The sequence below is a fragment of the Lithobates pipiens genome, unplaced genomic scaffold (assembly GCF_037356315.1).
Source record: "Lithobates pipiens isolate NorthernLeopardFrog02 unplaced genomic scaffold, aLitPip1_a1.2 Scaffold_30, whole genome shotgun sequence".
Lineage (NCBI taxonomy): Eukaryota > Metazoa > Chordata > Amphibia > Anura > Ranidae > Lithobates > Lithobates pipiens.
The window spans coordinates 48,625,665-48,653,214 of record NW_027507791.1 but is presented as its reverse complement, the minus strand read 5'-3'; the positions used below and the strand labels follow the sequence as shown (position 1 = coordinate 48,653,214).

Genomic DNA, 27,550 nt, shown 5'->3' with positions numbered 1-27,550 from the left:
CAATGGGAGAAATGGTTCCCCATTGCCACTGTCAGTTGGTAGAATAGTGTCCTGTATCAGTGGGAGGAATATTGCCCCAAGACCAGATAAAGGCAAGCAAAGCCCCCCCCAAGACCATTGCCCTATGATGTCCTATCTTAAATTATCCTTCTGGAACTTTGGAATATTTACAAATGCATTCTTTTGACTTGATACAGTATATAATGGGATTCAAGTTCTTGACTGCTGATTTTTTTTTCTACAGCTCTCCAATGATGTGACCTTATTCGGGGACTCCTCTTGCCTCTCTGTTAGGAATTGTTACCCTGGTAGCCAATGGGACGTGACGTTACCCCAGGCCCTGTTGCTGCAGAAAAGGCAGGCCTTGCTCAACCAGGGATGTTTTATGTGCATTTGACTAAGACCACTCTCACCCACACCACAAGTACCTTCAACTCTTTCACTGAAAGGCCATGGCAAGTCTATCAATGAAGAAGACGTGATACATTGTGCCTATTGATACAACCACTTATTTAAACTGGTTCCTGGGTAATGAGGTTAGAAAATTATTGTGAATATTGCTAGAGACATTAAAGCTGGGCCTCAAATGATCGCTACAATCCACTGAACCCCACCTCACTTTCTATTTGCCACCCAAGTTTGACCACATCCTTAGTCTGACTTCAAATGAGCCAAGGACTATATAGGTGGCAGCTAAGCATCCTTGACTGATTACCGTACAAGAAGGGCCAGAAACCACTAGTTTATTGGTTGGCAGTCATGGGTTTCAGCAAAAGGCCAATCACGTGGACCTCTTAGCAAAATGATGATGGAGCCCATATCAGTGTTAGATTGCCTATTTAGACCCATTACAAGTTTATGATCAGAGGTGGACAGCCAACAGTGCACTTCTATAGGGGTCCTATTTATACCTTTTCACACTGATGGTCACTGTGTAACTGAATACTTACAGGTTGTAGCTGGACAGTCTAAATTAGGTGTAGGAAGAGCTGTTCACAGTTCCAACCCATCCATAGATTGCTGTTGTTCTGAGGTTATGCCGTGCACCAAAAATCTTTGTAGATACATGATCTTCATACTTGAGCTTGTAAAACATCCAATCCTATATGACCTTTATACCATTATCAGCTTGTAGGACATCCCGTCCTAGGTAACCTTCAAACTTATATGAGTTTGTAGGACATCCCGTCCTAGATGACCTTCAAACTTATATGAGTTTGTAGGACATCCCATCCTAGGTAACCTTCAAACTTATATGAGCTTGTAGGTCATATCAAAAAACCAAAAAAAGGGGACCAAAAACCTTTGTAGATACCTGATCTTCGTACTTATGTGAGCTTGTAAGACATCCAATCTTAGATGACCTTTATACTTATATGAGCTTGTAGGACATCCTGTCCTATATTTATAGACATAATATGGAGATTTATGTGACATTTTGTCAATTTGGCTAAATACCTTGGAATCAATGGGGAAGCTCTTATAACATCAAACAATGTAACATAATAATGGTATTTGATCTATGCAAATGACTTACCTGACTAAATTTTCCACCCCTTCTTACTCTAAACCGAAAGCTATGGCTATAGTTGGACCTAAAATCAATACTGGACTATTGCTCTTGTCTCGAAATGGAAAGGATCACCTTGCTTAGGTGATGTCTTAGCTTATAGTGAACCAGTTTTCTTTAATATTGGTCATCCAAGTATGTAATCCTGCTTTTAGACTATGTCGGTCAATGATCCTGCTGTTCATAAAATTTTTTGACTGCCCTCATCTGTAGGTTTGTCCCATTACGGCTGCCCGTGCCTTATCACTGTAAGGTTTCTGCAACACACTGATTCTTACATTTTGATTCTTTCAGATCTCTGGTTCCAAGTTGGCTGCCCACAACATACCTCAGTGTTGGCCCTTCATAAAAATGCATGCAGTGGTTGTTTGCTGGTTCAATTTAGAATATATATATGATAATATAGTATAGAGGGACCAGCAACTCAATCCACGACAATGATTTGGTGATTTGGTACTTCACATGAATATAGTAATCTACAACAAAGATATACTGTAATAGGCGCACATGGGGCTTCCAACGGAGAATGAAGAAAATAATAACATTGACTGATGTTTCGGCGGGCCACAGCCGGCCTTTTCCAAGGCCATGAGAAAGCGTTGACCCGCCAAAACACTTGTCTAATAAAACCTCGGACAGATATGTAGCCAGGACTTTAGGAGTCCACCATGGTCAGGACTTTTCCTGGTTTCACTAAAACGACAAAATTTAGCTTCGTACATAGATTAGGGGAGGTTGCTCAGTTCTTTGGCTTTCAAAATAGTGGAGAGTAGTTCCTGGGTGGAGAACCTCAGCAAAAGTTTTATATATTTTGTCAGGAAGCCCATCGCTCCCAGGGGCCTTTGCGTTGGTAAAAGCCGACACCGCTAGTTCTAGTTCTTCTAGGGCAGTGATGGTGGAACCTTGGCACCCCAGATGTTTTGGAACTACATTTCCCCATGATGCTGAACCACACTGCAGAGTGCATGAGCATCATGGGAAATGTAGTTCCAAAACATCTGGGGTTCCCGAGGTTCGCCATCACTGTTTCTAGGGTAATAAGTGCGTTAAGGGCTTTTCTATCTGTGGCGTTGAGGGAAGGTGATAGCATCTAGAAAGTCCAGCATGTCTTGTTCCTCATATGTTACTCTGGAAGTGTATGCCCTTGTACACACGATCAGAGATTCCGACAACCAAATCCGTCGGATTTTGTCCGACGGATTTTGTCCGAAACTGTTGCATACACACGGTCGGACGAAGTTGTAGGAAAATCCGATCGTTCAGAACGTGATGATGTAATTTCGTTACGACGGCACTAATTTCAGGCTAGTAGCCAATAGCTTTGATTTAGGAATTTGATCTGAGCATGCGTGGCACTTTGTCCGATCGGAATTCTCTACACATGATCGGAGTATGTCCGATCGGAGCATTTTGTCGGAAAATATTTCCGGCAAGTTGGAAAATTTGGTCCGACGGATATTTTCCCACGGAAACAGTCTGATGCAGACCACACACAGTCGGATTATCCGACAAAACGCTCCGATCGGAAACATTCTGCCGGAATCTCCGATCGTGTGTACAAGGGCTATGGAGTATCAGAATATCATCTAAAACTCTGTAAATTAGACAGAGTATCGGTAACACATATCTAATATAACAAATGTATAACTATCTTCATTTTCCTTTGGAGAACCTATGAGTGCCTGTTATGTGTATATATATATCTATATATATATATACTATTTATATATATTTATATATACGCATTCATTGAATCTCAATGAATAGTTAGACTGCCTTCTTATAAATGACTTTTCAGCCCCAAACATGTCTGCCTTCTCTTATTTAGGGAGGCACACTTGGTCATCACTTGGTATAATGTTCTCTGCCAGTTTTGTATAGGTGCTATGTTGTGTTTTATGTTTTTTTTTTTTTTAATGTGCAGTGCATCATGGGAATAACATTATTAGTAATTATACATGATAAATCTTCTGACACTTGAACCATTTCTTTTACAGATGATTATAAGCCTGTAAAATAAAGAAATAAAGCCAATTATATAAAAAGCAGTGCAAGCTGGGTGCATTTTGTTTACCAGTGAAGTAAAAAAAGGGTTGGGCAGCAGTGGCAGCTGCCTAGGGATAAATACGTGGGGCACCATATTACATATTATATATATATGTGCATGTGTGTGTATATATACATATATAAATATACATATGTAGCAAGGTCCCAGGCCTCCTTCGGTCGAATGAGAACCTCCAAGGCCAGAAATAGCTGACATCATTCTGTAGTGGGTTGTGAGGCATGGTGGGTGCAAAGTGATTAAAGTCATTGGGCGCCAGACACTTCTTGAATGCAAAAGAGATTTTTATTTCTCTTAACCAAGTTTTTTGGGGGAGAGAGTGTTAGGGTCAGGACACCCTTAAGTAGTTGCACGTCTGAGACTTCAATAGGAGGATGGCCATCCAGCAAGATGCCACATCTGCACGTGCAGAGATGCTGTCTCCTACGGCAACAGTCTTTAACAGTTCCTAACACAAAACGTAACAGTTCTTTCACTTCCACCACAATCACTCCTTGTACAGAATTCCTTGAGCTCCTCCAATCTTCATGGTGGTATCTTCCTCAAGCGTCACCCCCGTCTCTCTGCTGGGTCCCTAGCTTGGCACTCAAGATACCTCTCAAGCTTCACCCCACTGGCCTGCTCAGTCCCTGGCTTGACACACAAGTCTACTCTGCAATCGTCACCTCTGCTGGCTGGATCCCTGGCTTGATACCCACTGAAGTTTCCCGATTCTTCACCGTCCCCGGTTGGTGAGAACACTGCTCCGGTACTTGCTTCAGTTACTCACTGGTGTCCCTGGTAATTAGGCGGAGAGTCCATTACTGGCGACAGCTTCCCCTTTACCTCCGACCACGACAGGTTCTTAGGTCAGCAGAACCGTCACTTGGTTGGTTGGACTGCAAGCTGCAATCCCAACCCTGCGCTGCTTCTCTTGCTTCTGGATAGGCCCTCAGACAGCCTAGCAGCTGATGTGCCCGGAATAGGCCCAATCTCTGGCCTAGCAGCCCGGGCAGTACAACACATGTCCACCCAGACAGCCGTCCAGGTGGCACAGACTATCGATCATCTGACTCCATCCAAATATAGAGGTTCTCCCAGCAGGCCAAGGGATCAATAAAACACCTGCTCATTGGCTGAGATACCCCATATACCCATAATCTGACCTTCCATTGCCCTTCTCATACCTAGTACCACCAAGCACCCGGCCACCTAGTGGTGGTAGAGAAAAATGCAACAAGGCCAAACTTAGGGAGAAATCAATAGATCTCTAACAATCAACCAGGATAGCTATTCCTGGCAAGTAAATTTGTGAGGAGCAACCATATATATATATATATATATATATATATATATATATATATACATATGCACTATAATACCAAAAGTATTGGGACACCTGCCTTTATACGACTTGAACTTTAATGGCATCCCAGTCTTAGTCCATAGGGTTCAATCTTGAGTTGGCCAACCCTTTGCAGCTATAACAGCTTCAACTCTTCTAGGATGGCTATCCACAAGGTTTAGGAGTGTGTGTATGGGCATGTTTGACCATTCTTCCAGAAGACCATTCTTCTACCAGCTTGAGGTCAGGACTCTTTGCAAGCCGGTCAAGTTCCTCCACCCCAAACTCGCTCATCCATGTCTTTATGGACCTTGCTTTGTGCACTGGTCCAAATCATTTGGTGGAGGGGGAATTATGGTACGGGGTTGTTTTTCAGGGGTTGGGCTTGACCCCTTAGTTCCAGTGAAGGGAACTCTTAGTCCTTGTACACACGGTCGGACATTCCGACAACCAAATCCGTCGGATTTTGTCCGATGGATTTCGTCAGAAACTGTTGCATACACACGGTCGGACAAAGTTGTCGGAATGTCCGATCGTTCAGAATGTGATGACGTTATTTCGTTACGACGGGACTATGTTCAGGCTAGTAGCCAATAGCTTTGATGTAGGAATTTGATCTGAGCATGCGTGGCACTTTGTCCGATCGGAATTCTCTACACATGATCAGAGTATGTCGGATCGGAGCATTTTGTTGGAAAATTTTACCAACAAGTTGGAAAAGTTGGTCCGTCGGATACTCTGACAGAAACAGTCCGATGGAGACCACACACAGGCGGAATATCCGACAAAACGGTCCGATCGGACACATTCTGTCGGAATCTCCGACCGTGTGTACAAGGCTTAAAGCGTCAGCAGACCAAGACATTTTGGACAATTTCATGCTCCCGGCTTTGTGGGAACAGTTTGGGGATGGCCCCTTCCAGTTCCAACATGACTGCACACCAGTGCACAAAGCAAGGTACATGAAAACATGGATGAGCGCGTTTTGGGTGAAGGAACTTGACTGGCCTTCACAGAGTCCTGACCTCAACCCGATAGAACATCTTTGGGATGAATTAGAGCAGTGACTGCGAGCCAGGCTTTCTTGTCCACCATCAGTGCCTGACCTCACTATCCTAATGGGGTGCCTTTAAAATTCATGTGCATGTAATGGCAGGTGTCCCAATACTTTTGGTAATATAGGATATATATATATATATATATATATATATAATCTCACAAAAGTGAGTACACCCCTCACACGTATGTAAGAATGTGACAGCACTGAAGAAATGACACTTTGCTACAATGTAAAGTAGTGAGTGTACAGCTTACCAGACAGTAAATGAAGGAATCTCTCCCTTGGTGCCTCCAATTATAGTAATTTTATTAAAATTTCAAAATAGAGTAGAGTAAAACCCGTCATAGTATTTTTGGCTGAGACGTCTATAACCAAGGCACTGGACTCAGTTGTCAGGGCACCATCCAGGGTGCTCGAAGACCTGGCACTCCTGCAAGTACTTTATATGGGCACTGGAATGCGCATATGCACATTGGCGTGCTGGCGCACAAGAGCGTGCGCAGGTGCACCTTTATAAGAAAGCCAGTCAATGGCTGAAGTTGCTGATTGATCTTCAGCTTTCTACCTGTGTTCCAGCGATTCCTTGTTTCCGTGATTCTGGCGCTACCGACCGTCTCCTGACCTTGACCTCAGCTTGTCTTACGGATCTCCTCTCTTGCTCTCCAGTGTTTGACCTCAGCTACTCACCTGACCTTGTCTGCTCTGTTACCCACCTGGCTCTGGATCCTGGCTTTGAACCGACTATCCTCTTGTCTCTGTGGTACCACAGACCTGTTACGTCTCATAGGTGCCATCTGCCTGCAGCCACCACTCAGCACTCCAGCCGTATTCCAGAGTCCTTCTGCAAGCAACCTCACAGGCAACCTGTGCTACTTTGAGCCCGACTCCTCCTGTTTCCACCTTCAGGGGAGTCTCAAACTTAGATGCAAGGGGAAGCCCTCTCTCCATTGACTTCCAGCACCCGGTACGTGATATCAGTTTATTGATAGTTCATTATTTAAAGCAGAACATCAGTCTCACTCTGTCCTGAGTTCCCTGTTGCGAGTCTTTGCGTGCATGGCAAACCCCACATGTGAGGACGCTCTCAAGAAAAACAAGGTACCCCTTACCTAGGGGACCCAGAGTTTGGAAAAAAAGTCATATGGGAGGGCCAGACCAAAGATCTAAGAAAACCAGAAAACACAAAATAACCAACGCGTTTCGTCGCTCACAGCTCTGTTTCTTCTTCAGGGCTGTAAGACAGATATAAAAATGGCTGCAAACATAAATTCTTATGTTAATCAATTTTATTAAAATTTTACAACTCCTAATTACTATGGCTGTTTATTATAAAAAAAAAAAAAAAGAGAGTGTCAAAGAATCCATGTTTTCTTGTAACCAACTAACACCATTGTTAAAAGACTTTGAACTCTTTTATTTTTATTTTTTGGTCTGATGCTCTCATTGTACTTTTTATTCGTAATTATATTTTGTCTTGTCTATGTCCCTGTTCACTGGGGAGATCTCCCTTCACTTCCTGTCCTGAAGATGCAACAGGAAGTGACAGGAAATCTTTGCAGAGTCATTTCTTGTACACACGGTCGTAAATTCAGATGGGGAAAAGTCCGATCCGATCATGTTGTCGTAAAATCCGATCGTGTGTGGGCTCTAGCGGGCTTTTTCGGTCAGAATTTCCGAGCAGGACCTAAAATTTTCCGACAACAAAATCCGATCAGACTTTTTCCGATCGTGTGTATAGAATTCCAACGTACAAAGTGCCACGCGTGCTCAGAATAAATTTGGGGACGAAAGCTATTGGCTACTGGCCTCTACATAGTCCCGTTGTACGTTTTGTATGTCACCTCGTTCGGAACGATCGGATTTTCCGACAACTTTGTGCGACCGTGTGTATGCAAGACAAGTTTCGGACAAAATCCATCGGAAAAAAATCAGACGGATTTTGTGGTCGGAATGTCTGACCGTGTGTACAAGGCATAAGAATTGCCCCATCATTGGTGTCAGTGGGAGGAATAGTGCCCCATCATTGGTGCCAGTGGGAGGAATAGTGCCCCATCATTGGTATCAGTGGGAGGAATAGTGCCCCTTCATTGGTGTCAGTGGGGGGAATAGTGCCCCATCATTGGTGCCAGTGGGAAGAATAGTGCCTCATCATTGGTATCAGTGGGGGGAATAGTGCCCCATCATTGGTGCCAGTGGGAAGAATAGTGCCTCATCATTGGTATCAGTGGGGGGAATAGTGCCCCTTCATTGGTGTCAGTGGGGGGAATAGTGCCCCATCATTGGTGCCAGTGGGAAGAATAGTGCCCCATCATTGGTGCCAGTGGGAAGAATAGTGCCTCATCATTGGTGCCAGTGGGAAGAATAGTGCCTCATCATTGGTATCAGTGGGAGGAATAGTGCCACATTATTGGTATCAGGGGGAGGAATAGTGCCCCATCACTGGTATCAGTGGGAGCAATTTTGCCCCATCATTGGTGTCAGTGGGAAGAATATTGCTCCATCATTGGTATCAGTGGGAGGAATAGTGCCACATTATTGGTATCAGTGCAAGGAATAGTGCCCCATTATTGATATCAGTGGGAGGAATAATGCCCCATCATTGGTGTCAGTGGGATGAATAGTGCCCCACCATTGGTGTCAGTGGGAGGAATAGTGCCCCACCATTGGTATCAGAGGGAGGAATAGTGCCCCATCATTGGTGTCAGTGGGAGGAATAGTGCCCCATCATTAGTATCAGTGGAAGGAATAGTGTCCCATCATTGGTATCAGGGGGAGGAATAGTGCCCCATCATTGGTGTCAGTGGGAGGAACAATGCCCCATCAATATCAGTGGAAGGAATAGTGCCCAATCGATATCAGTGGAAGGAATAGTGCCCCATCATTGGTATCAGTGGAAAGAATAGTGCCCCATCATTGGTGTCAGTGGGAGGAATAGTGCCCTATCATTGGTGTCCTTGGACGGAATAGAGCTCCCAGGGGACAGATAAAGGTTAACAAAGAGCCCACTAGCCTCTGTTCTGAGACCAATGCAGTAGAGTAATCCCTATGATCACCAGCTCCATCCAGTGGCCAAAATGCAGTGTAGTTTTCTGAAATCCTGAAATGAGAATATATACCACATTTTGGCCACTAGATGGAGCTAACAATACTAGGGATTGCTCTAATAGATAAATTACAGCCAAAATGAATGTAGCATGCATGAATGCGTTTGACATAAAACCAACGAATGTTTGAGAAATAGACAGCTAGCATATTTGACAATATTTTAATAAATAGTTGATCCTATTGTAGAGTTACAGTATTGTATGCACTGGGTGTACTAACACATAAGGCATTTGATGGTGATGAACAACTAAATAGTTGAATATTACTGTACATTCGGGGGCCACATCTGCACAACTCATCAAAGTAATTCAAACTTACATTATATGAGACTGCTGCCCCCCTCTGCCCATTCCCGGGTAGTGACAAGAAGGAAAATCAAGTCCAATGATGCTCTGGGGAGGGGGGGGGGGGGGGCAACACGTTCAGTAGTTCTAGTTACCCCAACCCCTGCCTGCTTGGGATAGGTAGAAACTACTGTGTGTGCTGCAGCTAATGTTATTGGTGAGATAAGGATCACAGTCTCAGCAACAACATGCTGCCAATCATCATTTCCTGAAAGGAAGAAGCACTCACTGGCACACATAGGGTCCATGTTTGCCTTCTCTAACTGGGGGAAACAAGAAAATATTAAAATGAAGTTATCTGCTGGAGTTCTCCATTAAAGCGTAACTCCGGGCATCCTATAAAAAAAGCAACACTTAATAACGTTATGGGTTAATTTTCAGAAACGTTAAGACATACAGTATGTGAATGTGTTCTGGAACCCCCCCCCCCCCCCTGCACTGCAGCTCTTAGACTAACTGGGGGAGGGTCAACACTAGGAGCCAATCAGAGCTCTTAGACTAACTGGGGGAGGGTCAACACTAGGAGCCAATCAGAGCTCTTAGACTAACTGGGGGATGGGTCAACACTAGGAGCCAATCAGAGCTCTTAGACTAACTGGGGGATGGGTCAACACTAGGAGCCAATCAGAGCTCTTAGACTAACTGGGGGATGGGTCAACACTAGGAGCCAATCAGAGCTCTTAGACTAACTGGGGGATGGGTCAACACTAGGAGCCAATCAGAGCTCTTAGACTAACTGGGGGAGGGTCAACACTAGGAGCCAATCAGAGCTCTGTCGCCGTGCACAGTCAAAAGTGTTGAACATGCTTTCGGAAGGAGAAGGGGAAAGTAAGGAAGTCATCGGTGGTCTGCCTCTCCTGCATTATCCAGGCTAGGGGGCGGGTCGGTGACCAAGTTGTATTGCTTAAGGAAAGTACGGTCAGCGACCCGGCTATGCTGGCTGAACTCAGTTACAAGTCCTTTTCTTTAGTCCTATCTCTTGCCTGCTTTGGTCAGTAAGTAGACTCCATCTTGTTGAAGTCCGGACTTCTTCGCAAAGACGATGATGGACAGACGCTCTCCCTAAAATGGGGCGTAACAATACGCTCCATAAAGTCGTTCTTTATGCCCGGGGAAACCAAAGCTCCTCACGCCCGGGTCGGGGAGACCGCCACACCTCTCCCGAGGATCGGTGATGGGAAAGCGGACGCTGCCGTCCACCAACCAGCCTCCATCGCAGTGGTCCAAGCCAAAAAACCTCCATGCGGCGTATAAGTGGCCAACCTTGGCCAACTGGGCCTTGCGGACCAGGCAGGTGTCCAGGGCTTCCGTGAAGTTCATTGGGCCTTGGATGAAGAAAACTCGACCTGGAAAAAAAAGGAAGCATACTAAATTGTATAAGTAAAAAGAAGAGGTAGAACTTAGTTCTTCAAAGCTTGAAGGCACATCTCGCACCCAAAAACCTGGTGCCACACGTGTAAAATACAGTTTAAAGGATAACTATACCCCCCCCCATCAAAAATGGATAGTCACCTGTCCACTCACACAACCTTTATCCCCAAACTACATTTTATTCAGAAGACATATACAGTAAAAATAGCCAACGCTTTTCAGGCATTCAAAGGAGTCCCCGCTTCATCAGGGCTTAGTATTGATTAAGGAAGTATATTCTGGACAACAAAACTGAAATGTATCTTTGAGGAATAACTTTAAGTCCTTCAGTTGATCTTTGGGGGGGGCCATAGCTTTGTATTCTTGGAAGAAGGCCCCAGCTGCAGGACAATAACTGGGTAATGAGCCCCGCCCTTGAGGAGCCATCTGACATTGCACCAGTCAAGGCCATCCGGCTATGCTGTAAATACAGAGGGAGTTTTAGATTTCGCATAGAAACAGGCCCCCTCAGGGTCATCTTTAATATTGATTGGACCCTGGGCAAACATTTTCTTGGGCCCTCCCGAATTCACTTATCAACTATTTGTGGGCAGTGCTGGCTCAGGGGGCAGCTGCTTTGGGCCCCCGCAGCAATGACTGGGCCCGGGGCAGCTTCCCATTTTGCCCTGTGTTAAAGTTGGCCCTGGGCCTGCTGTAGTCTCCAAGAAAAAAGTAAAGTGTTTTTATAGTGCTTGTCTTCTTATTAAAATGTATCCCGGACTGGCGCATTTTGGCACTTTCCAATATGAACTTTTAAGTTCTAATTAAGATGTCATCGGCTTTATGGGTCTTGCCTTTTGAGAGCTGACTAAGGGAGAGCTGACCATTAAGTGGTTACGTGCCCCAAAGTTCTACTAATTTACTTTTTTTTTCAACAGAGCAGCTAATAATAGTCAGATACACCTGGTAAACAAGGCATCTTGAGATTCGTGAGATTCCCCCATCTAAATAGATTTTAAAATATAATCAGCAGAGCAGCTACTAATAGACAGGTACTACTTCAAGGTTCTACTAATTTACTTTTTTTTTTTTTACAACAGAGCAGCTAATAATAGTCAGGTACACCTGGTAAACAAGGCATCTTGAGATTCCCCCATCTAATAAAAATGTTAAATATATAATATATAATAATATATAATAATCAGCAGAGCAGCTACTAATAGACAGGTACTACAAGCATATATCCCCCATCTAATTAGGATTTCAAAATATACAATACTAATACGATTAAGTAACACTTCATATTTGCCCAATTATTTTTTAATTTAATTATTCTTTATTTTACCCAGGCCATAATAAAGAAGGAAATGTATAGAAAAAATAGGTTCCTATTAAGTGGTCACATTCCCCATGGTCCAACTAATTTACTTTTTTTTTTTTTTCAACAGAGCAGCTAATAATAGTCAGGTACACGTGGTAAACAAGGAGCCTTGAGATATTTTTGTCCTAAAGGGTATATGTTTTGTGGCCAGGGACTGTAAGCTCCTTTAGAGTTGGCACTGATGATGATTATGGTGGAAATGATCACAAGCAACTGTTGTTTTTATAATAATAATAATAATCACAGTACCATTTAGAGCCGATGTGAAGCAGAAGGCATCGAATTTGTCCTTCAGTTGATCTTTGGGACCATAGCTTCGTATTCCAGGAGGAAGGTCCCCACCGCACGGATGCCGCGGGACAATAACTGGGTAATGAACTCCGCCCTCGAGGAGCCATCCGGCATTGCACCAGTCAAGGCCATCTGTCCAAGCTGACAATAAGGAGGGAGACTGCATTGGGTATTTCTGGTTCAGGTTGTGCTATGGCATTACATCTCATAAGTGGACAATGTAGACTCACCTTGGTAAAGTTGGGCGTAAGTCGCCAGTCTTCCATCTTGTTCCTCACAAGCTTGTCGTGCTGCAATGTAATTAAAATGATAGCGCCCTTCTCTGGACTGGTATGGAAACACTACTCCTAGAACATAGGAAAGAAAGTTCTATTAAACTTCATTTGACATCACTTACCTCCCATCTACTTCATTCACTTAGCCTCTTACAGACCATTAAACTTACCCTGCCTGACACCTGCTATTTGCGTAGCGGGTGGGAAGTGGTCTGACAACATTTTTTTATTTATGACGGCTAGCAATAAACTCTGGAAACTAGGAAATACCTGGTCTGTGATCAATTATTATTATTATTATTATTATTATTATACACGATTTATATAGCACCAACAGTTTACACAGTGCTTTACAATGTAGAGGGGGGACAGCACAATTACAGTACAGTTCAACACAGAAGGGACAGGAGGGCCCGGCTCGTAGAGCTTACATTCTAAAGGGAAGGGGTGGTGGTACAAAAGGTAATAGATGCATCGCTGGAATTTTTTTTTTGTTTTGTCTTTATTAAAGGACTTGTGCCAAGCTGTGTGTGTGTTTTGTTACCTTCTTTAACACTTTTTTTTGGGTGAAATGGAAAGAGTACAATGTACCATTTCACACAGGGGGGTGGTATCTGGGAGTCCGTCATGTTAAAGAGGGTTTCAAGATTCTGATAAGCCCCCCCGCCCGCAGACCCCCACAACCACCGGGCAAGGGTTGTGGGGATGAGGCCCTTCTCCCCATCAACATGGGGACAAGGTGCTTTTGGGGGGGCTACCTCAAAGCACCCTCCCGATGTTGAGAGCATGTGGCCTGGTACGGTTCAGGTGGGGGGGGGGGCGGGCGCTCTCTCGTCCCCCCTCTTTTCCTGCAGCCTGCCAGGTTCGGATAAGGATCTGGTATGGATTTTTCGGGGGAACCCCACGCCAAATTTTGGCACAGGGTTCCCCTTAAAGAGGAAGTAAACCCTGATGGGTTTACTTCCTCTTTCATTCCCTGCAAAGGCAAAGCATAATGGCTTAATAATGCATTGCATAGTAGCCCATTATGTGTCACTTACCTGACACAGGAGCCAGCGATGTCACCGCTGTCCCCTGTAGTCCGGCGCATCCATCTTCTCGGTGGGGTCTCGCAGCTCCGCCGCTATCATTCGACGAAGCCGCGATGACGCCACTCCCGCGCATGCGCACGGGAGCCGACACGCGCGGCATCGCGCCGCATCTTCGTCATTGACGATGCCGCGCTCAGTGCGCCTGAGCGCCGCTGTCTACGGCGCATGCGCCGTAGACAACGGTGCCTGTCTTCGGGCAAATATCTCCTAAACCGTATAGGTTTAGGAGATATTTCTTGGACCTACAGGTAAGCCTTAATCTAGGCTTACCTGTAGGTCAAAGTGGTTTTTAAGGTTTTACAACCACTTTAAAATCCATACCAGACCCTTTTGAGGGGGACCCCTAAGCCATTTTTTTTAAAAAATTGGTGCAGGGTTCCCCTTAATATTCATACCAGACCTAAAGGGCCTGGTAATGGAATTTGGGGGGACCCCCACGCAATTTTTTTTTTTTAAACTTTGGTTCGGGGTTCCCCTTAATATTCATACCAGACCCAAAGGGCCTGGTAATGGACTTGGAGGAATCCCTATGCCGTTTTTTTTCAATGACTTTCATCTGCATTGCCAAGACCCGACAATTCATTATGGCCGCAAGTACTTTTAAATTACTTTTTTTTCCTTTAGAAATTACATTTTGTGCAGGGACTTTTCTAAACATGTGGAAACATGCGCCACATTACAGGCATACTATAGACACCTCACAGGTACGAAATTTTAAGGAATATTTCACTTTTATTGTTTCACTTTAAGCATTATTAAAATCACTGGTCCCGAAAAAAAAATTTTTTGCATTGATACATGTCCCCTGGGGCAGGACCCAGGTCCCCAAACACTTTTTATGACGATAACTTGCATATTAGCCTTTAAAATTAGCACTTTTGATTTCTCCCATAGACTTTTAAAGGGTGTTCTGCGGCTTTCGAATGAATTTGTCACGGACACCCCAAATTGTTCGCTATTCGGCGAACGGGCGAACAGCAAATGTTCAAGCCGAACACACAGCCCATCCCTACTGTTGATCTTAATGGAAAAGTCATGGGGGGGGGGACCGGGAAGAAGGAAATCTAACAAGCTCAATTTTAGAAAGATTGAGTTTGAGAAAGTGGTGGGACATCCATACCGAAATGTCATTTAATAAGTTTGAGATCCGTGAGGAGATGGAGGGGGGAAGTTGAGGAGTGAAGAGATAGATCTGGGTGTCATCGGCGTAGAGGTGGTATTGGAAGCCATGGGAGGTTATCAACTACTGGCCCAGGGAAGAGGTATATATAAATGATGTATTTACAGTATAAAAGGTGTCCTGTATGTTCTTATACAATATGGCGGCAGGTCCAAGCTGACGATCCACATAACCCTGGATTGGTCTTGGATTTGGTTGACCTTCAGCGGTCATTTCGCTATGGGGAGACCAAGCTCCTCCTTGATATGGGCCTTTAGATACCTTACCAATCTAATTTTGGTTTTGGAGAACTTTCACTCCATCATAATGACCTTGTTTGGTCTATATTAGGCCCCCGTGTGGTCCAAATAAAGAGAGTACAACTTTGGGATGCAGCACATCCATAAGGGCTCATTTACACTCACTTCCAATTTAACACACATTAAAGCGCCTACCACTTCAGTGTGCTTTTTTATGTGTTTTTGATGCTTCTGTGATGCTTTTTTGAAGCTTTAATGAAGCATGGCAAATGCCCTGTGTGTGTATGTGTTCATTTTTTATTTGTTTTAAAGGAGCTCAGCAGATCCCCCAACTTATTAGTACCCTCGTTCAGCAGATCACCTTATCAGTAGTGCCCCCAGTTTGCCAATCCCCTGCTCAGTAGTAACCCCCATCTTAGTAGTAACCTCCAGCTCTGCCGATCCTCTGCTCAGTACTACCCCCAGCTCTGCTGATCTCCCACTTGGTAGTACCACCAGCTCTTGTGATCCCTCACTCGATAGTACTCCCAGCTCTGCTGATCCCCCATTCAGTAGTACCCCTCGCTCTTCTGATCCCCCACTCAGTAATACTCCTAGCTCCAATGATCCCCCACTTAGTAGTAACCCCCAGCTCTGATAATCCTTTGGTTTGCTGATCCTCCCCTCTCTCTGGTCCCCGCTCACCTCCCACTATATTGCTTCCATGCTGCACACCACAAGTGATAGTGCTAGTTTCTCCTGCTCCGGTCCCCCAGCTTCTTTGATCCTCTGCCGCTCGGTCCTCTCTCTCCTCTACCTGCCCACCTTCTACGATAGCGTTCCCATGTTGCACACCATGTGTGTCGTCTGCTAGATGCTCCATTCCAGTCCAGACGCCACCTGCCTTCCTGCTGTTCCACGTGTGCAGCGCATTGCACACATGTACAACCAGATGTGACGTCTGCACCAGGCACTCCCAGAATATATACACATAGCCCGGAAGGGACTACTGATGTGACGTCTTCCTGGTTCAGTTGTTGGTTTCCCATGCCTTCTGGGATATCTCATACCTGCTATACCTCAGAAAAAACACAGCAAAGCTAACACTGAATAAAAGCCCCTCAAAAGCTGCTGGAGCTATAAGCGAGAATTGCAGTGGCGTCGCTAGGGGGTGGCTTTTGGGGCTATAGCCCCGAATCTGGGGCCCATAGCCCCGAGTCTCTGCAGGGGTCACCAAGGGGAGGGGAGGCTCTCTGGGACCTTGATTTAAGGGGGAGGCTCTCTGGGGACCCTGATTTAAGGGAGAGGCTCCCTGGGGACCCTGATTTAAGGGGGAAGCTCTCTGGGGATATATACACACACACGTATATTATATACATCTGTATGCCCGCCTAAGCATATGACTTTCTTTACTAGGCTGCTATGGGCTCTAGCCCCAGATCTTCTGTAGACCTAGCAATGCCCCTGGAGCATTGTCATAGACTTCTATGGAGGCTTTGGAGACACTTTGAAGCACATGGTGTATCATTTTTGAAGCTAAGAATACACATAGTTTTAACAGGACTGTAGGGTAATCATTTTATTTAGTGACAGGAGCTTTGGTTGGCATTCAGAGTTCTTTAAAAATAAGTGTGTCCAATGCCACATTTTGAAGCATGGTTTAAATGATCCCTTAGGTTCTACATTACACCATTTTAATATATTTGGTGTACATCTGTACCTATTTACTCATTGACCAAAGCTTAGGACCTTTTTACCAGTTCATGTCAATGCTGGATTGCAGATCTTTTGGATTTTTGGTTGAGGGACCTCAAAAGATTTGCCCATCAAGAGCCCTTTAAAGATGCTTGTACACCTGGAACTGAAGATGTTGCAGAGCTTTTGAAGCCTTCTAAAGTTTCAGATTATCATTAATAATTACCAAGCAAAGCAACATGCTCCAGGCCAAACTAGAGTCATGAAAACTGGTTCGCTCTTCAATATCATCTCTGTGTTCCATGCTACTAGCCATTACATATACACATTCAACCCAACACAGACACTTAATTAGAAACTTACTCTAATATTGTATTAAATTACCTTCTAGCTGTAGGGACAACGTCAGGCTCTGGTCCTCCAGGCCGTTCACCAGCTCACACTTGTACCGACCCTCATCCTCCAGTGTTACATTGGTGATGACCAGAGAGGCATCAAGTCGGTGGCTTCTCCTCATTCTGGCCCGTCCTTTCAGCTTGTCGTAATTCTTGTGGTACTTGCCGTTGGTGATGATGATGAGGTTCTCCATGGGGTCTAAAGGGTTGATCTTACTCCATTTCACCTTGTAGCTCCTGGGCCGAAGTCTCATGATACAAGGTAGAGTGACGTTGGCGCCTCTGGTGCTTTGAATCACATTGTGAATGGGATCCAGGAGGTAATGGGAGCCATGGCTGTGATCTGAAAAGGGGAAAAGAAGTTTGATTACATCTTAGTATACAGCTGTAGGTTATGGCACTTGTGTCATTTTCTTGGTTGTCCCCATTGCATATAGTGAACATTGGCTTCTAGAGCTGCATGTGGGACGTTGTATCCATGGCCCTGCCATTGGAGGCGCACCTTGGGAAGGCATGGGCTACATATCAGAAGGTGAAAGGGTTTCTTCGGTTGGTTGTCCATGGATGGGGAAAGTGTTACTGTATTCTCTGTCCAGGGTCTGTCCTAAGATCTTGGCATCGCCCAGTAAGAGATCCAGAGGCTCTCAATTGTAAAAGTCCTATGGCTTCCCCTTAAAGGGGAAGTTATGTGGTGCTGTCTTACATGATGCTCAATTCTGACAACCAGCACAGGAAACCTCTAGTCTTCCTGTATATCCTATGCAACCCAAGGTGCCTCTCTACCGGCAGGGTTACCATGTCACCCAATGCGGCTCCAGAAGCCAAGGTTGATTATTTGCATTGAAGACATATTTTGATCAACCAGGAGAACTACACTGACATACCCACTGCTTACTGAAAATATTGAAATATCTGCTTGAGTGCCCCAATATGCAAATTTAGATTTTTGGAAGACGAAGTTGGCCCGCCACTCCCACCTGCCCTTTGCCACAAGATCTGGTCTTGTTCTAATTAATTTACAGCAGCTCTAAAGTACGATTGTGTTTCATGGAACCAAAGGGGCAGAACTGTGGGTAGGAGATTTGTATCCAAACACACAACCTTTGACCCTGTATGAATTACATTCTGTTTAAAACAGATATGCCCATATTATTTCACTCATATCATGGGAATTTTTTTCTGTGCCGCCAACTCATAACCCCGCAATTTGGTAGACCTTGATTCCGGTCCGCGTTGCGATAGACCGCAGGATCTTCAATGGAGACGGAAGAGAACAACAAAAGCAGAAGAAGGACGATTCCTTTCATCTTTGGATAGAACAGCTGGTGATCTGTCTGGGAGACACAAGAAGGACTCAGTCAGTGCAGAAATTACCAATGACATAAGATTTTACACTGACTTTCCACAATGACCTCATACATGACATTTACCTCACCCATAGACACCAGACATCTAGATATCCATCCAAAGAGCTTTACCAACAATTTATTTGTGTAGTATAATTGTCTATATTATTTATCCATCTATGGTATCTATGGTATCTATCTATCTATCTATCTATCTATCTATCTATCTATCTATCTATCTATCTATCTATCTATCTATCTATCTATCTATCAATATATCTATATATCCATTATAATCTGTTGATGCTATATAAATCCTGTATAATAATAATAATAATTGACCAATCTATCTATCTATCTATCTATCTATCTATCTATCTATCTATCTATCTATCTATCTATCTATCTCTCTAATCTATCTGTTTCAAGGTAAATTCAACTTAATAAAGTCTTAAAGCATAGAATATGTTAATATTGTAGAGCCTTTCTATCTATATCATGTCTGTCTGTCTATCTATCCATTATCTATCTATTTATCAATACAGGCGGTCCCCGGGTTACAAACAAGATAGGGACTTGAGGTTTGTTCTTAAGTTGAATCTGTTTGTCGGAACAGGTACATTTTGTAAGTGTAGCTCCAGCCCAAAAAAAAAAAAAGATTTTAAGCTTTTTGGATAACATAGGGAAGGGCAGGGGTGGACTGACCATTCAGGCACTCGGGCAATGCCAGAGGACACCCCGTGCCACTAAGGGGCCCCATCAGGGTTGCTAGCCTCAATAAAACCAGTATGTAAGAATCTGTGTTTTTTTTTTTAAATCCCAAAGTTATGGCTGCTCCGCTTCTCCAGTACCTTTTCAGTGTGTGTATGTGTATTCTGTGTTTGTGTGTGTATATTGTGTGTCTGTGTGTGTATACTGTATATATGTGTGTGTGTGTGTGTGTGTGTGTGTGTGTGTGTGTGTGTGTATACTGTGTGGCCCTATAATCTATTGCCTGGGGGACCCATAATCTCCTATTGCCTGGGGGCCCCATAATCTTCTCCTATTGCCCGGGGGCCCCATGAGTTGTCAGTCCACCCCTGGGGAAGGGTTAACACCCCTGTAATGTTTGTTTTTCTGTCTGTGCCCCTGTTCAGAAGATTTCACCTCACTTTCTGTCCCTATGACCATTGGATTTTGAAAATTTTGGGTTGTTTTGGAAACAAGGATTGTTGATAAATCATCAGCAGAGGTACCTTTTTCCCATAATAACTCCAATGCCCCGTACACACCATCGGACTTTCCGGCGTAAAGTGTGCGATCGGAGCTTGTTGTCAGAAATTCCTACCGGACAGTTTGCATCGGAATTTCCGCCGCACAAAATTTGAGATCTGGTTCTCAAATTTTCCGACAACAAAATCCGTTCGCGCAAATTTGGATCGCATGTACACAATTCCGACGTACAAAGTGCCACACATGCTCGGAATCAAGCAGAAGAGCAGCACCGAACTAGTGGACTTCCATTTTTTCTCGGCTCGGCTCGTCGTACGTGTTGTACGTCATTGCGTTCTTGACGTTCGGAATTTCAAACAAGATTTGTGTGACCGTGTGTATGCAAGACAAGTTTGAGCCAAAATCCATCGGAAAAAAATTACCATTGATTTTGTTGTCGTAGTGTCCGATCAATGTCCGATCGTGTGTACGGGGCACTAGTGTAGCAATATGTTGCTAAATGTTGCACCTTCATGGAATGTAACCATATTGCTACACTTAGCCCTTGTATACACAGTCGGAGATTCCGACGGAATGTGTCCGATCGGACCGTTTTGTCGGATATTCCGACTGTGTGTGGTCTACATCGGACTGTTTCCGTTGGAGTATCCGACGGACCAAGTTTTCCAACTTGTTGGTAAAATTTTCCGACAAAATGCTCCGATCGGACATACTCCGATCATGTGTAGAGAATTCCGATCGGACAAAGTGCCACGCATGCTCAGATCAAATTCCTACACCAAAGCTATTGGTTACTAGGGTGAACAACGAAATAACGTCATCACATCGGATTTTCCGACAACTTTGTCCGACCGTGCGTATGCAACAGTTTCGGACAAAATCCGACAGATTTGGTTGTCGGAATCTCTGACCGAGTGTACAAGGGCTTAGAGGCGCCTCTCTTCTCTTTTATACTCAGTTGTGACGTGACGCTACTTGTATATCAAGACATCGCTTGTATATCAAGTCAAAATGTATTAAAAAATGTTGCTTGTCTTGCAAAACGCTCTCAAACCAAGGTTTTACTGTATATCCATAATCTATCTAGCTATCTATCTTTCTATCTATCGATCTCAAGGTAAATTCAACTTAATTAAAGTCTTAAAGCATAGAATAATTTAAAAAAATTATACCGCGCTGACGCTCAAAAAATGGTATGCAGAGGAGCCAGGACAACAAAGGACAATTTGTGAACAACGAATCATAAAACAATATGCAGCGCTCAAACAAATGACCAAAATAATATTACAAATCTGAATGACCAAAAATAAAACAAGTAAAGGGTTACTCAACCCTGCGGTAATAATATCACCAACATGTAAATACAGAGTGCAGTAAGTGAATACAAAGCAAATCATGTGCTAGACATAAAGGTCCTGTGATAAAAGGAAACAAGAATCCATAAAATATTGTCGATGAAAGTGCAAAGATCAGCTGAATGATTCCATTGAAAACACACTGGAAAACCGGCGAAGATATATATTGCAATCAACCACCGACTGTGCTGGGGCTTACCGGAATGTATGGACTTAAAGGGGTACAGTGCCTCCTTGCAAAAGTATTCACCCCCCCCCCCCCCCCCCCTTGGCTTTTTACCTATTTTGTTACATTACAGCCTTTAGTTCAATGGTTTTTTTTTAAATCGGAATGATAAGTGATGGATCAGAACACAATAGTCTAAGTTGGTGAAGTAAAATTTGAAAAATATATACATAAAACTATTTTTCAGAAATAAAAAAAAAACAGATAATTGGCATGTGCGTATGTATTCACCCCCTTTGTTATGAAGCCCATAAAAAGCTCTGGTGCAACCAATTACCTCCATAAGCCACATAATTAGTGAAATGCTGTCCACCTGTGTGCAATCTAAAGCCCCATACACACTATCAGTTTTTCTGCTAAGTTTTTCCTTCAGAGTTACCAAAACCATATCATATGAGGTCAAACCTTAGGAGTTTCAATTTGTATGCAATCAGGCAGGCCCTTGCACTACATGGTTTTGGTAAACCTGAAGGAAAAACTCAGCAGAAAAACTGATGAGTGTGTATGGGGCTTCAGTGTCACATGATCTGTCATTACATAGACACACCTTTCTGAAAGGCCCCAGAGGCTGCAACACCTAAGCAAGAGGCACCACTAACCAAACACTGCCATGAAAACCAAGGAACTCCCCAAACAAGTAAGGGACATTGCTGTTGAGAAGTACAAGTCAGGGTTAGGTTATAAAAAAAAATATCCAAATCTTTGATGATCCCTAGGAGCTCCATCAAATCTATCATAACCAATTGGAACATGGCACCACAGCAAACCTGCCGAGAGACAGCCGCATGCCAAAACGTATGGACCGGGCAAGGAGGGCATTAATCAGAGAGGCAGCACAGAGACCTAAGGTAACCCTGGAGGAGCTGCAGAGTTCCACAGCAGAGACTGGAGTATCTGTACATAGGACGACAATAAGCCGTACGCTCCATAGAGTTGGGCTTTATGGCAGAGTGGCCAGAAGAAAGACATTACTTTCAAAATAGCATGTAGGGTCGAGTCCTGCTAACGCCATTACGCCAATTCTTATCATCCTTGTGCACGCATTTCATCGACAGATGAAGTGCGAGTGTATTTCTGTTTTTACTTCATTTAAATAAATTAAATTTTACCAACGATATCCAACTATGTGGAACCTTTTCTTAATTTTTGGTTACACCACGTGAATGCCGAGATTCGTTGTGGTCCTCTCTCCACCTATGGAATATATTTCTGTACATCATATTGGGAATTCGTTGAGGAGGAGTGTTCGATCTTGATCCGGGCTAAAGATCATAGATGTCACATCCCCGTGGATACGGTGTTCAACACCACAAGCCTTTAGGACTTAAGAGGTGTATACCCCTTTAAGTCCATACATTCCGATTCCGGTAAGCCTCTGCACAGTCGGTGGCGGTGGTTGATTGCAATATATATCTTCAGCGGTTTTCCAGTGTGTTTTCAGTGGGAATCATTCAGCTGATCTTTGCACTTTCATTAACAATATTTTATGGATTCTTGTTTGCTTTTATCACAGGACCTTTATGTCTAGCACATGATTTGCTTTGTATTCACTTACTAGACATGTGCAGAGTAAAATATTTTGTTTCGGAATTTCGTTTTCGTCTGAAAACTTAATTTATTTAGTTACTCCCGAAATTCGTTTTTATTTATTTCGTTTTTCGTTCAAAAATTGCATTCGTCCGAAAATCCACATGAATTACGGTCGAATCTGTCTTGGAAGGCTTATGGTGTCTGTCGAATGTATAAAGAAGATTCGACGGAGCTAACTATATAGCATACTTTAGAACCCTATTAAAGTCTATGGGACTCCAACGTTCAAAATCTAAAGTGCTAATTTTAAAGGCTAATTTGCAAGTTACTGTCCTAAAAAGTGTTTGGGGACCCGGGTCCTGCCCCAGGGGACATGTATCAATGCAAAAAAAAGTTTTAAAAACGGCCGTTTTTTCGGGAGCAGTGATTTTAATAATGATTAAAGTGAAACAATAAAAGTGTAATATTCCTTTAAATTTCGTAGGGGGGGGGTTGTCTATAGTATGCCTGTGAAGGGGCGCATGTTTCCCGTGCTTAGAATTGTCCCTGCACAAAGTGTCATTTATGCAGGAAAAAAAGTCCTTTAAAATCACTCGCAGCTATAATGAATTGTCGGCTCCCGTAATACAGAGAACACTCATTGAAAGTCATTGATAAAAAAATAAATAAATAAATAAATAAAAAAAAAAGCGTGGGGGTCCCCCAAATTCAATTACCAGGCCCTTCAGGTCTGGTATGGATATTAAGGAGAACCCTGCCTCAAATTTAAGAAAAAATTTGACGTGGGGTTCCCCCTAAATATCCATAACCAGACCCTTCAGGTCTGGTATGGATATTAAGGGGAACCCCGCGTCAAATTAAAAAAAAAATTGACGTGGGGTTCCCCCTAAAAATCCATACCAGACCCTTTATCCGAGCACGCAACCTGGCAGGCCGCAGGAAAAGAGGGGGGGACGAGAAAGCGGCCCCCCCTCCCTCCTGAACCGTACCAGGCCACATGCCCTCAACATTGGGAGGATGCTTTGGGGGTCCGTGACCCCTCAAAGCACCTTGTCCCCATGTTGATGAGGACAAGGGCCTCATCCCCACAACCCTGGCCGGTGGTTGTGGAGGTCTGCGGGCGGGGGGCTTATCAGAATCTGGAAGCCCCCTTTAACAAGGGGACCCCCAGATCCCGGCCCCCCCCCTGTTTGAAATGGTAAGGGGGTACAAATGTACCCCTACCATTTCACAAAGAAAGTGTAAAAAATGTTTAAATAAAACAAACACACTTTTTAAAAATTCCTTTATTAAAAATAAAAAAAGATTCCAGCGGCGGTAATCCACTCTTGCTATCCAGCGACGGACGGTCAGCTCTCCATCGATGTCTAATGTCATCCAGCGCAGCGCAGCATCCTTCTTCTGTCTCCTCCACGGAGACACTGGAGGCATTCCGGCGCTGACGTTTCTTATATACGGAGGGCGGGGCCACCCGTCACCTGACCCCGCCCCCTCTGACGCAAGGGGAAACCCGGGGTTCCCCGTGACGTATGGGTGACCCCGCCCCCCTCTGATGTAACGGAAACCTGCCTGTGTTACATCAGAGGGGTGCGGGTCACCCCTACGTCACAGGGAACCCCGGGTTTCCCCTTGCGTCAGAGGGGGGCGGGGTCAGGTGACGGGTGGCCCCGCCCACCCTATATAAGAAACGTCAAGCCGCCGGAATGTCTGTAGTGTCTCCTCCACGGAGACAGAAGAAGGATGCTGCTCTGCGCTGGATGACATTAGACATCGATGGAGAGCTGACCGTCCGTCGCTGGATAGCAAGAGTGGATTACCGCCGCTGGAATCTTTTTTTTATTTTTAATAAAGGAATTTTTCAAAAGTGTGTTTGTTTTATTTAACCATTTTTTACACTTTCTTTGTGAAATGGTAGGGGTACTTTTGTACCCCCTTACCATTTCAAACAGGGGGGGGCCGGGATCTGGGGGTCCCCTTGTTAAAGGGGGCTTCCAGATTCTGATAAGCCCCCGCCCGTAGACCTCCACAACCACCGGCCAGGGTTGTGGGGATGAGGCCCTTGTCCTCATCAACATGGGGACAAGGTGCTTTGAGGGGTCACGGACCCCCAAAGCATCCTCCCAATGTTGAGGGCATGTGGCCTGGTACGGTTCAGGAGGGAGGGGGGGCCGCTCTCTCGTCCCCCCCTCTTTTCCTGCGGCCTGCCAGGTTGCGTGCTCGGATAAAGGGTCTGGTATGGATTTTTAGGGGGAACCCCATGTCAAATTTTTTTTAAATTTGATGCGGGGTTCCCCTTAATATCCATACCAGACCTGAAGGGTCTGGTTATGGATATTTAGGGGGAACCCCACGTCAAATTTTTTCTTAAATTTGAGGCAGGGTTCCCCTTAATATCCATACCAGACCTGAAGGGCCTGGAAATTGAATTTGGGGGACCCCCACGCTTTTTTTTTTATTTATTTATTTATTTTTTTATCAATGACTTTCAATGAGTGTTCTCTGTATTACGGGAGCCGACAATTCATTATAGCTGCGAGTGATTTTAAAGGACTTTTTTTCCTGCATAAATGACACTTTGTGCAGGGACAATTCTAAGCACGGGAAACATGCGCCCCTTCACAGGCATACTATAGACAACCCCCCCCTACGAAATTTAAAGGAATATTACACTTTTATTGTTTCACTTTAATCATTATTAAAATCACTGCTCCCGAAAAAACGGCCGTTTTTAAAACTTTTTTTTGCATTGATACATGTCCCCTGGGGCAGGACACGGGTCCCCAAACACTTTTTAGGACAGTAACTTGCAGAATCTTTTCTCTCTGTCGAATATTTTCTCTATATAATCTTGGACTAATAGAGGTAAGGTTAAGCACATTCGACCACAGGTTCTATAGACAGATTGTTATCGTCAGAGTCATGTCGAATCTCCTATTCTATATCGAACTGTTGTAACAATGAAAACGAAAATAAAGCATTTATTTATGTCGGATCTTTCGTTTTTCGGATTTTGTGCTTTCGTTATCGTTTGTCAAAACGAAAACGAAAATAGCTGAAATTCGGACGAAAATGCATTCGGACGAAAACGAATGCACATGTCTATCACTTACTGAACACTGTATTTTCACGTTGGTGATATTATTACTGCAGGGTTGATTAACCCTTTACTTGTTTTATTTTTGTTCAATTCAGATTTGTAATATTATTTTGGTCGTAGGTTTGAGCGTTGAATATTATTTTATGATGATGACGTAGAATATGTTAGTATTGTAGAGCCTTTATATCTACTGTATCTATCTATCTATCTATCTATCTATCTATCTATCTATCTATCTATCTATCTATCTATCTATCTATCTATCTATCCATAGCTCCCAACTGTCCCAGATTTTGAGGGACTGTCCCTGATATGGAGCAATGTCCCTCTGTCCCTTTTTCCTCATTTGTCCCTCATTTTGGTCTGACCTATATAGTTTGTGAAAGTGTTTCCCAGAGCTAAACCTTTCATCCAAGATCTAAATTGCTGCATTTGTCAATTTTAAAAGCCTATATAAAGGAATATTATTGGTAATAAAAGCACTTGTGGATTTAATTAACCTTTTTTGGTGGGTTTTTTCCCCTTTAAGGGGCATGACATGGGGTGTGTCCTATGCCTACATACATTTGCTAGTAGGTGTCCCTCATTCCCATTTCAAAATGTTGGGAGGTATGATCTATCTATCTATCTATCTATCTATCTATCTATCTATCTATCTATCTATCTATCTATCTATCTATCTATCTATCTATCTATCATTCTATCTATGATAAAAGTTAAGGAAACAATTGCATAATAAAGCATAACTTCTACTAATGTTAGTATTGTAAAGCAGGGGCAGCATATGTCTTACGCATAACACATCAATCTCTATCTATCTATCTATCTATCTATCTATCTATCTATCTATCTATCTATCTATCTATCTATCTATCTATCTATCTATCTATCCATTATGATGCATGGGTGATCTCACCTTCAGAGACGGAACCCAATTCCTGACCTCCACTTACATCGCCATGAAGCAGCGGCCACCCTCAAACTTCCATGGCCATCTCCGCCGTCGCCTCGGCCCTGGCCTGGTCCTGTCAGTCCGACGGGAGGTGACACCTCTTGCCCCCAGATAGCGAGGTCTGGTACTCTGGGTGCCCTTCTGCCGCGAAGTCAGTAAACAGTTTGTGTGCCTGTCGGTCACTTCCCCTCTGAACTGACAAGAATGGCCGGGGACACAATGCGCCATTGTTCTGCGGCGGGGACGTCTTGTCAATGCCTTGTCTGTCTGAACCCGGCTAAAGCAGACGCAAAGCAATGGGAAGAAAATGTCAACATGTGGATGGAAGATCGAGACACCTCTGGGGATTTAGCTCTGGTCCAACTTTCTGTCCCACACCACCAGACGAAAACAAACCCGGTCTTCACGAAGCACTGTGACTCTCATTTTCCGAGGCTATAATTTATTGTAGGCACCTGCGAGATGTGCCCACCTACTTGGAACTGGCA

The 27,550-nt window shown here is 44.0% G+C and overlaps 2 protein-coding genes across 5 annotated transcripts in view; one reads left to right on the top strand and one right to left on the bottom strand.

The window, feature by feature from the left end:
* BCAN (brevican) overlaps window positions 1-3,618 on the top strand; it is an 83,183-nt gene extending 79,565 nt beyond the window's left edge. For all 3 annotated transcript variants that reach the window (XM_077464191.1, XM_077464190.1, XM_077464192.1), the window contains exon 14: window positions 245-3,618. In XM_077464191.1, coding sequence (XP_077320317.1) covers window positions 245-255 — 11 coding nt within the window. In that variant the 3' untranslated portion in view covers window positions 256-3,618. The remainder of the gene's footprint in view (window positions 1-244) is intronic.
* A 5,650-nt stretch (window positions 3,619-9,268) lies between these two features.
* Window positions 9,269-27,244, bottom strand: HAPLN2 (hyaluronan and proteoglycan link protein 2). Of its 2 annotated transcripts, none has more exons than XM_077464189.1 (6): window positions 27,064-27,244; window positions 18,561-18,678; window positions 17,334-17,687; window positions 12,721-12,837; window positions 12,449-12,631; window positions 9,269-10,814 (listed from the first exon to the last, which is right to left on the bottom strand). In XM_077464189.1, exons 2-6 carry the CDS (start codon window positions 18,649-18,651, stop codon window positions 10,531-10,533), a joined length of 1,029 nt encoding a protein of 342 aa, XP_077320315.1. In that variant the 5' UTR covers window positions 18,652-18,678; window positions 27,064-27,244; the 3' UTR covers window positions 9,269-10,530. The 2 variants fall into 2 exon arrangements, with proteins under 2 accessions (XP_077320315.1, XP_077320314.1); XM_077464188.1 differs by having other exon boundaries at window positions 27,027-27,243.
* Between the last annotated feature and the right edge of the window lie 306 nt (window positions 27,245-27,550).

What these genes read in the sequence shown, in the direction of transcription:
- HAPLN2 (XM_077464189.1), bottom strand. Translation starts at nt 18,651, where the DNA reads ATGAAAGGAATCGTCCTTCTTCTGCTTTTGTTGTTCTCTTCCGTCTCC. An exon ending in CAACGCGGACCGGAATCAAG is followed by an intron (nt 17,688 to 18,560) that starts GTCTACCAAATT and finishes TCCCCTTTTCAG; the next exon opens with ATCACAGCCATGGCTCCCAT. An exon ending in TTACGCCCAACTTTACCAAG is followed by an intron (nt 12,632 to 12,720) that starts GTGAGTCTACAT and finishes CCTTATTGTCAG; the next exon opens with CTTGGACAGATGGCCTTGAC.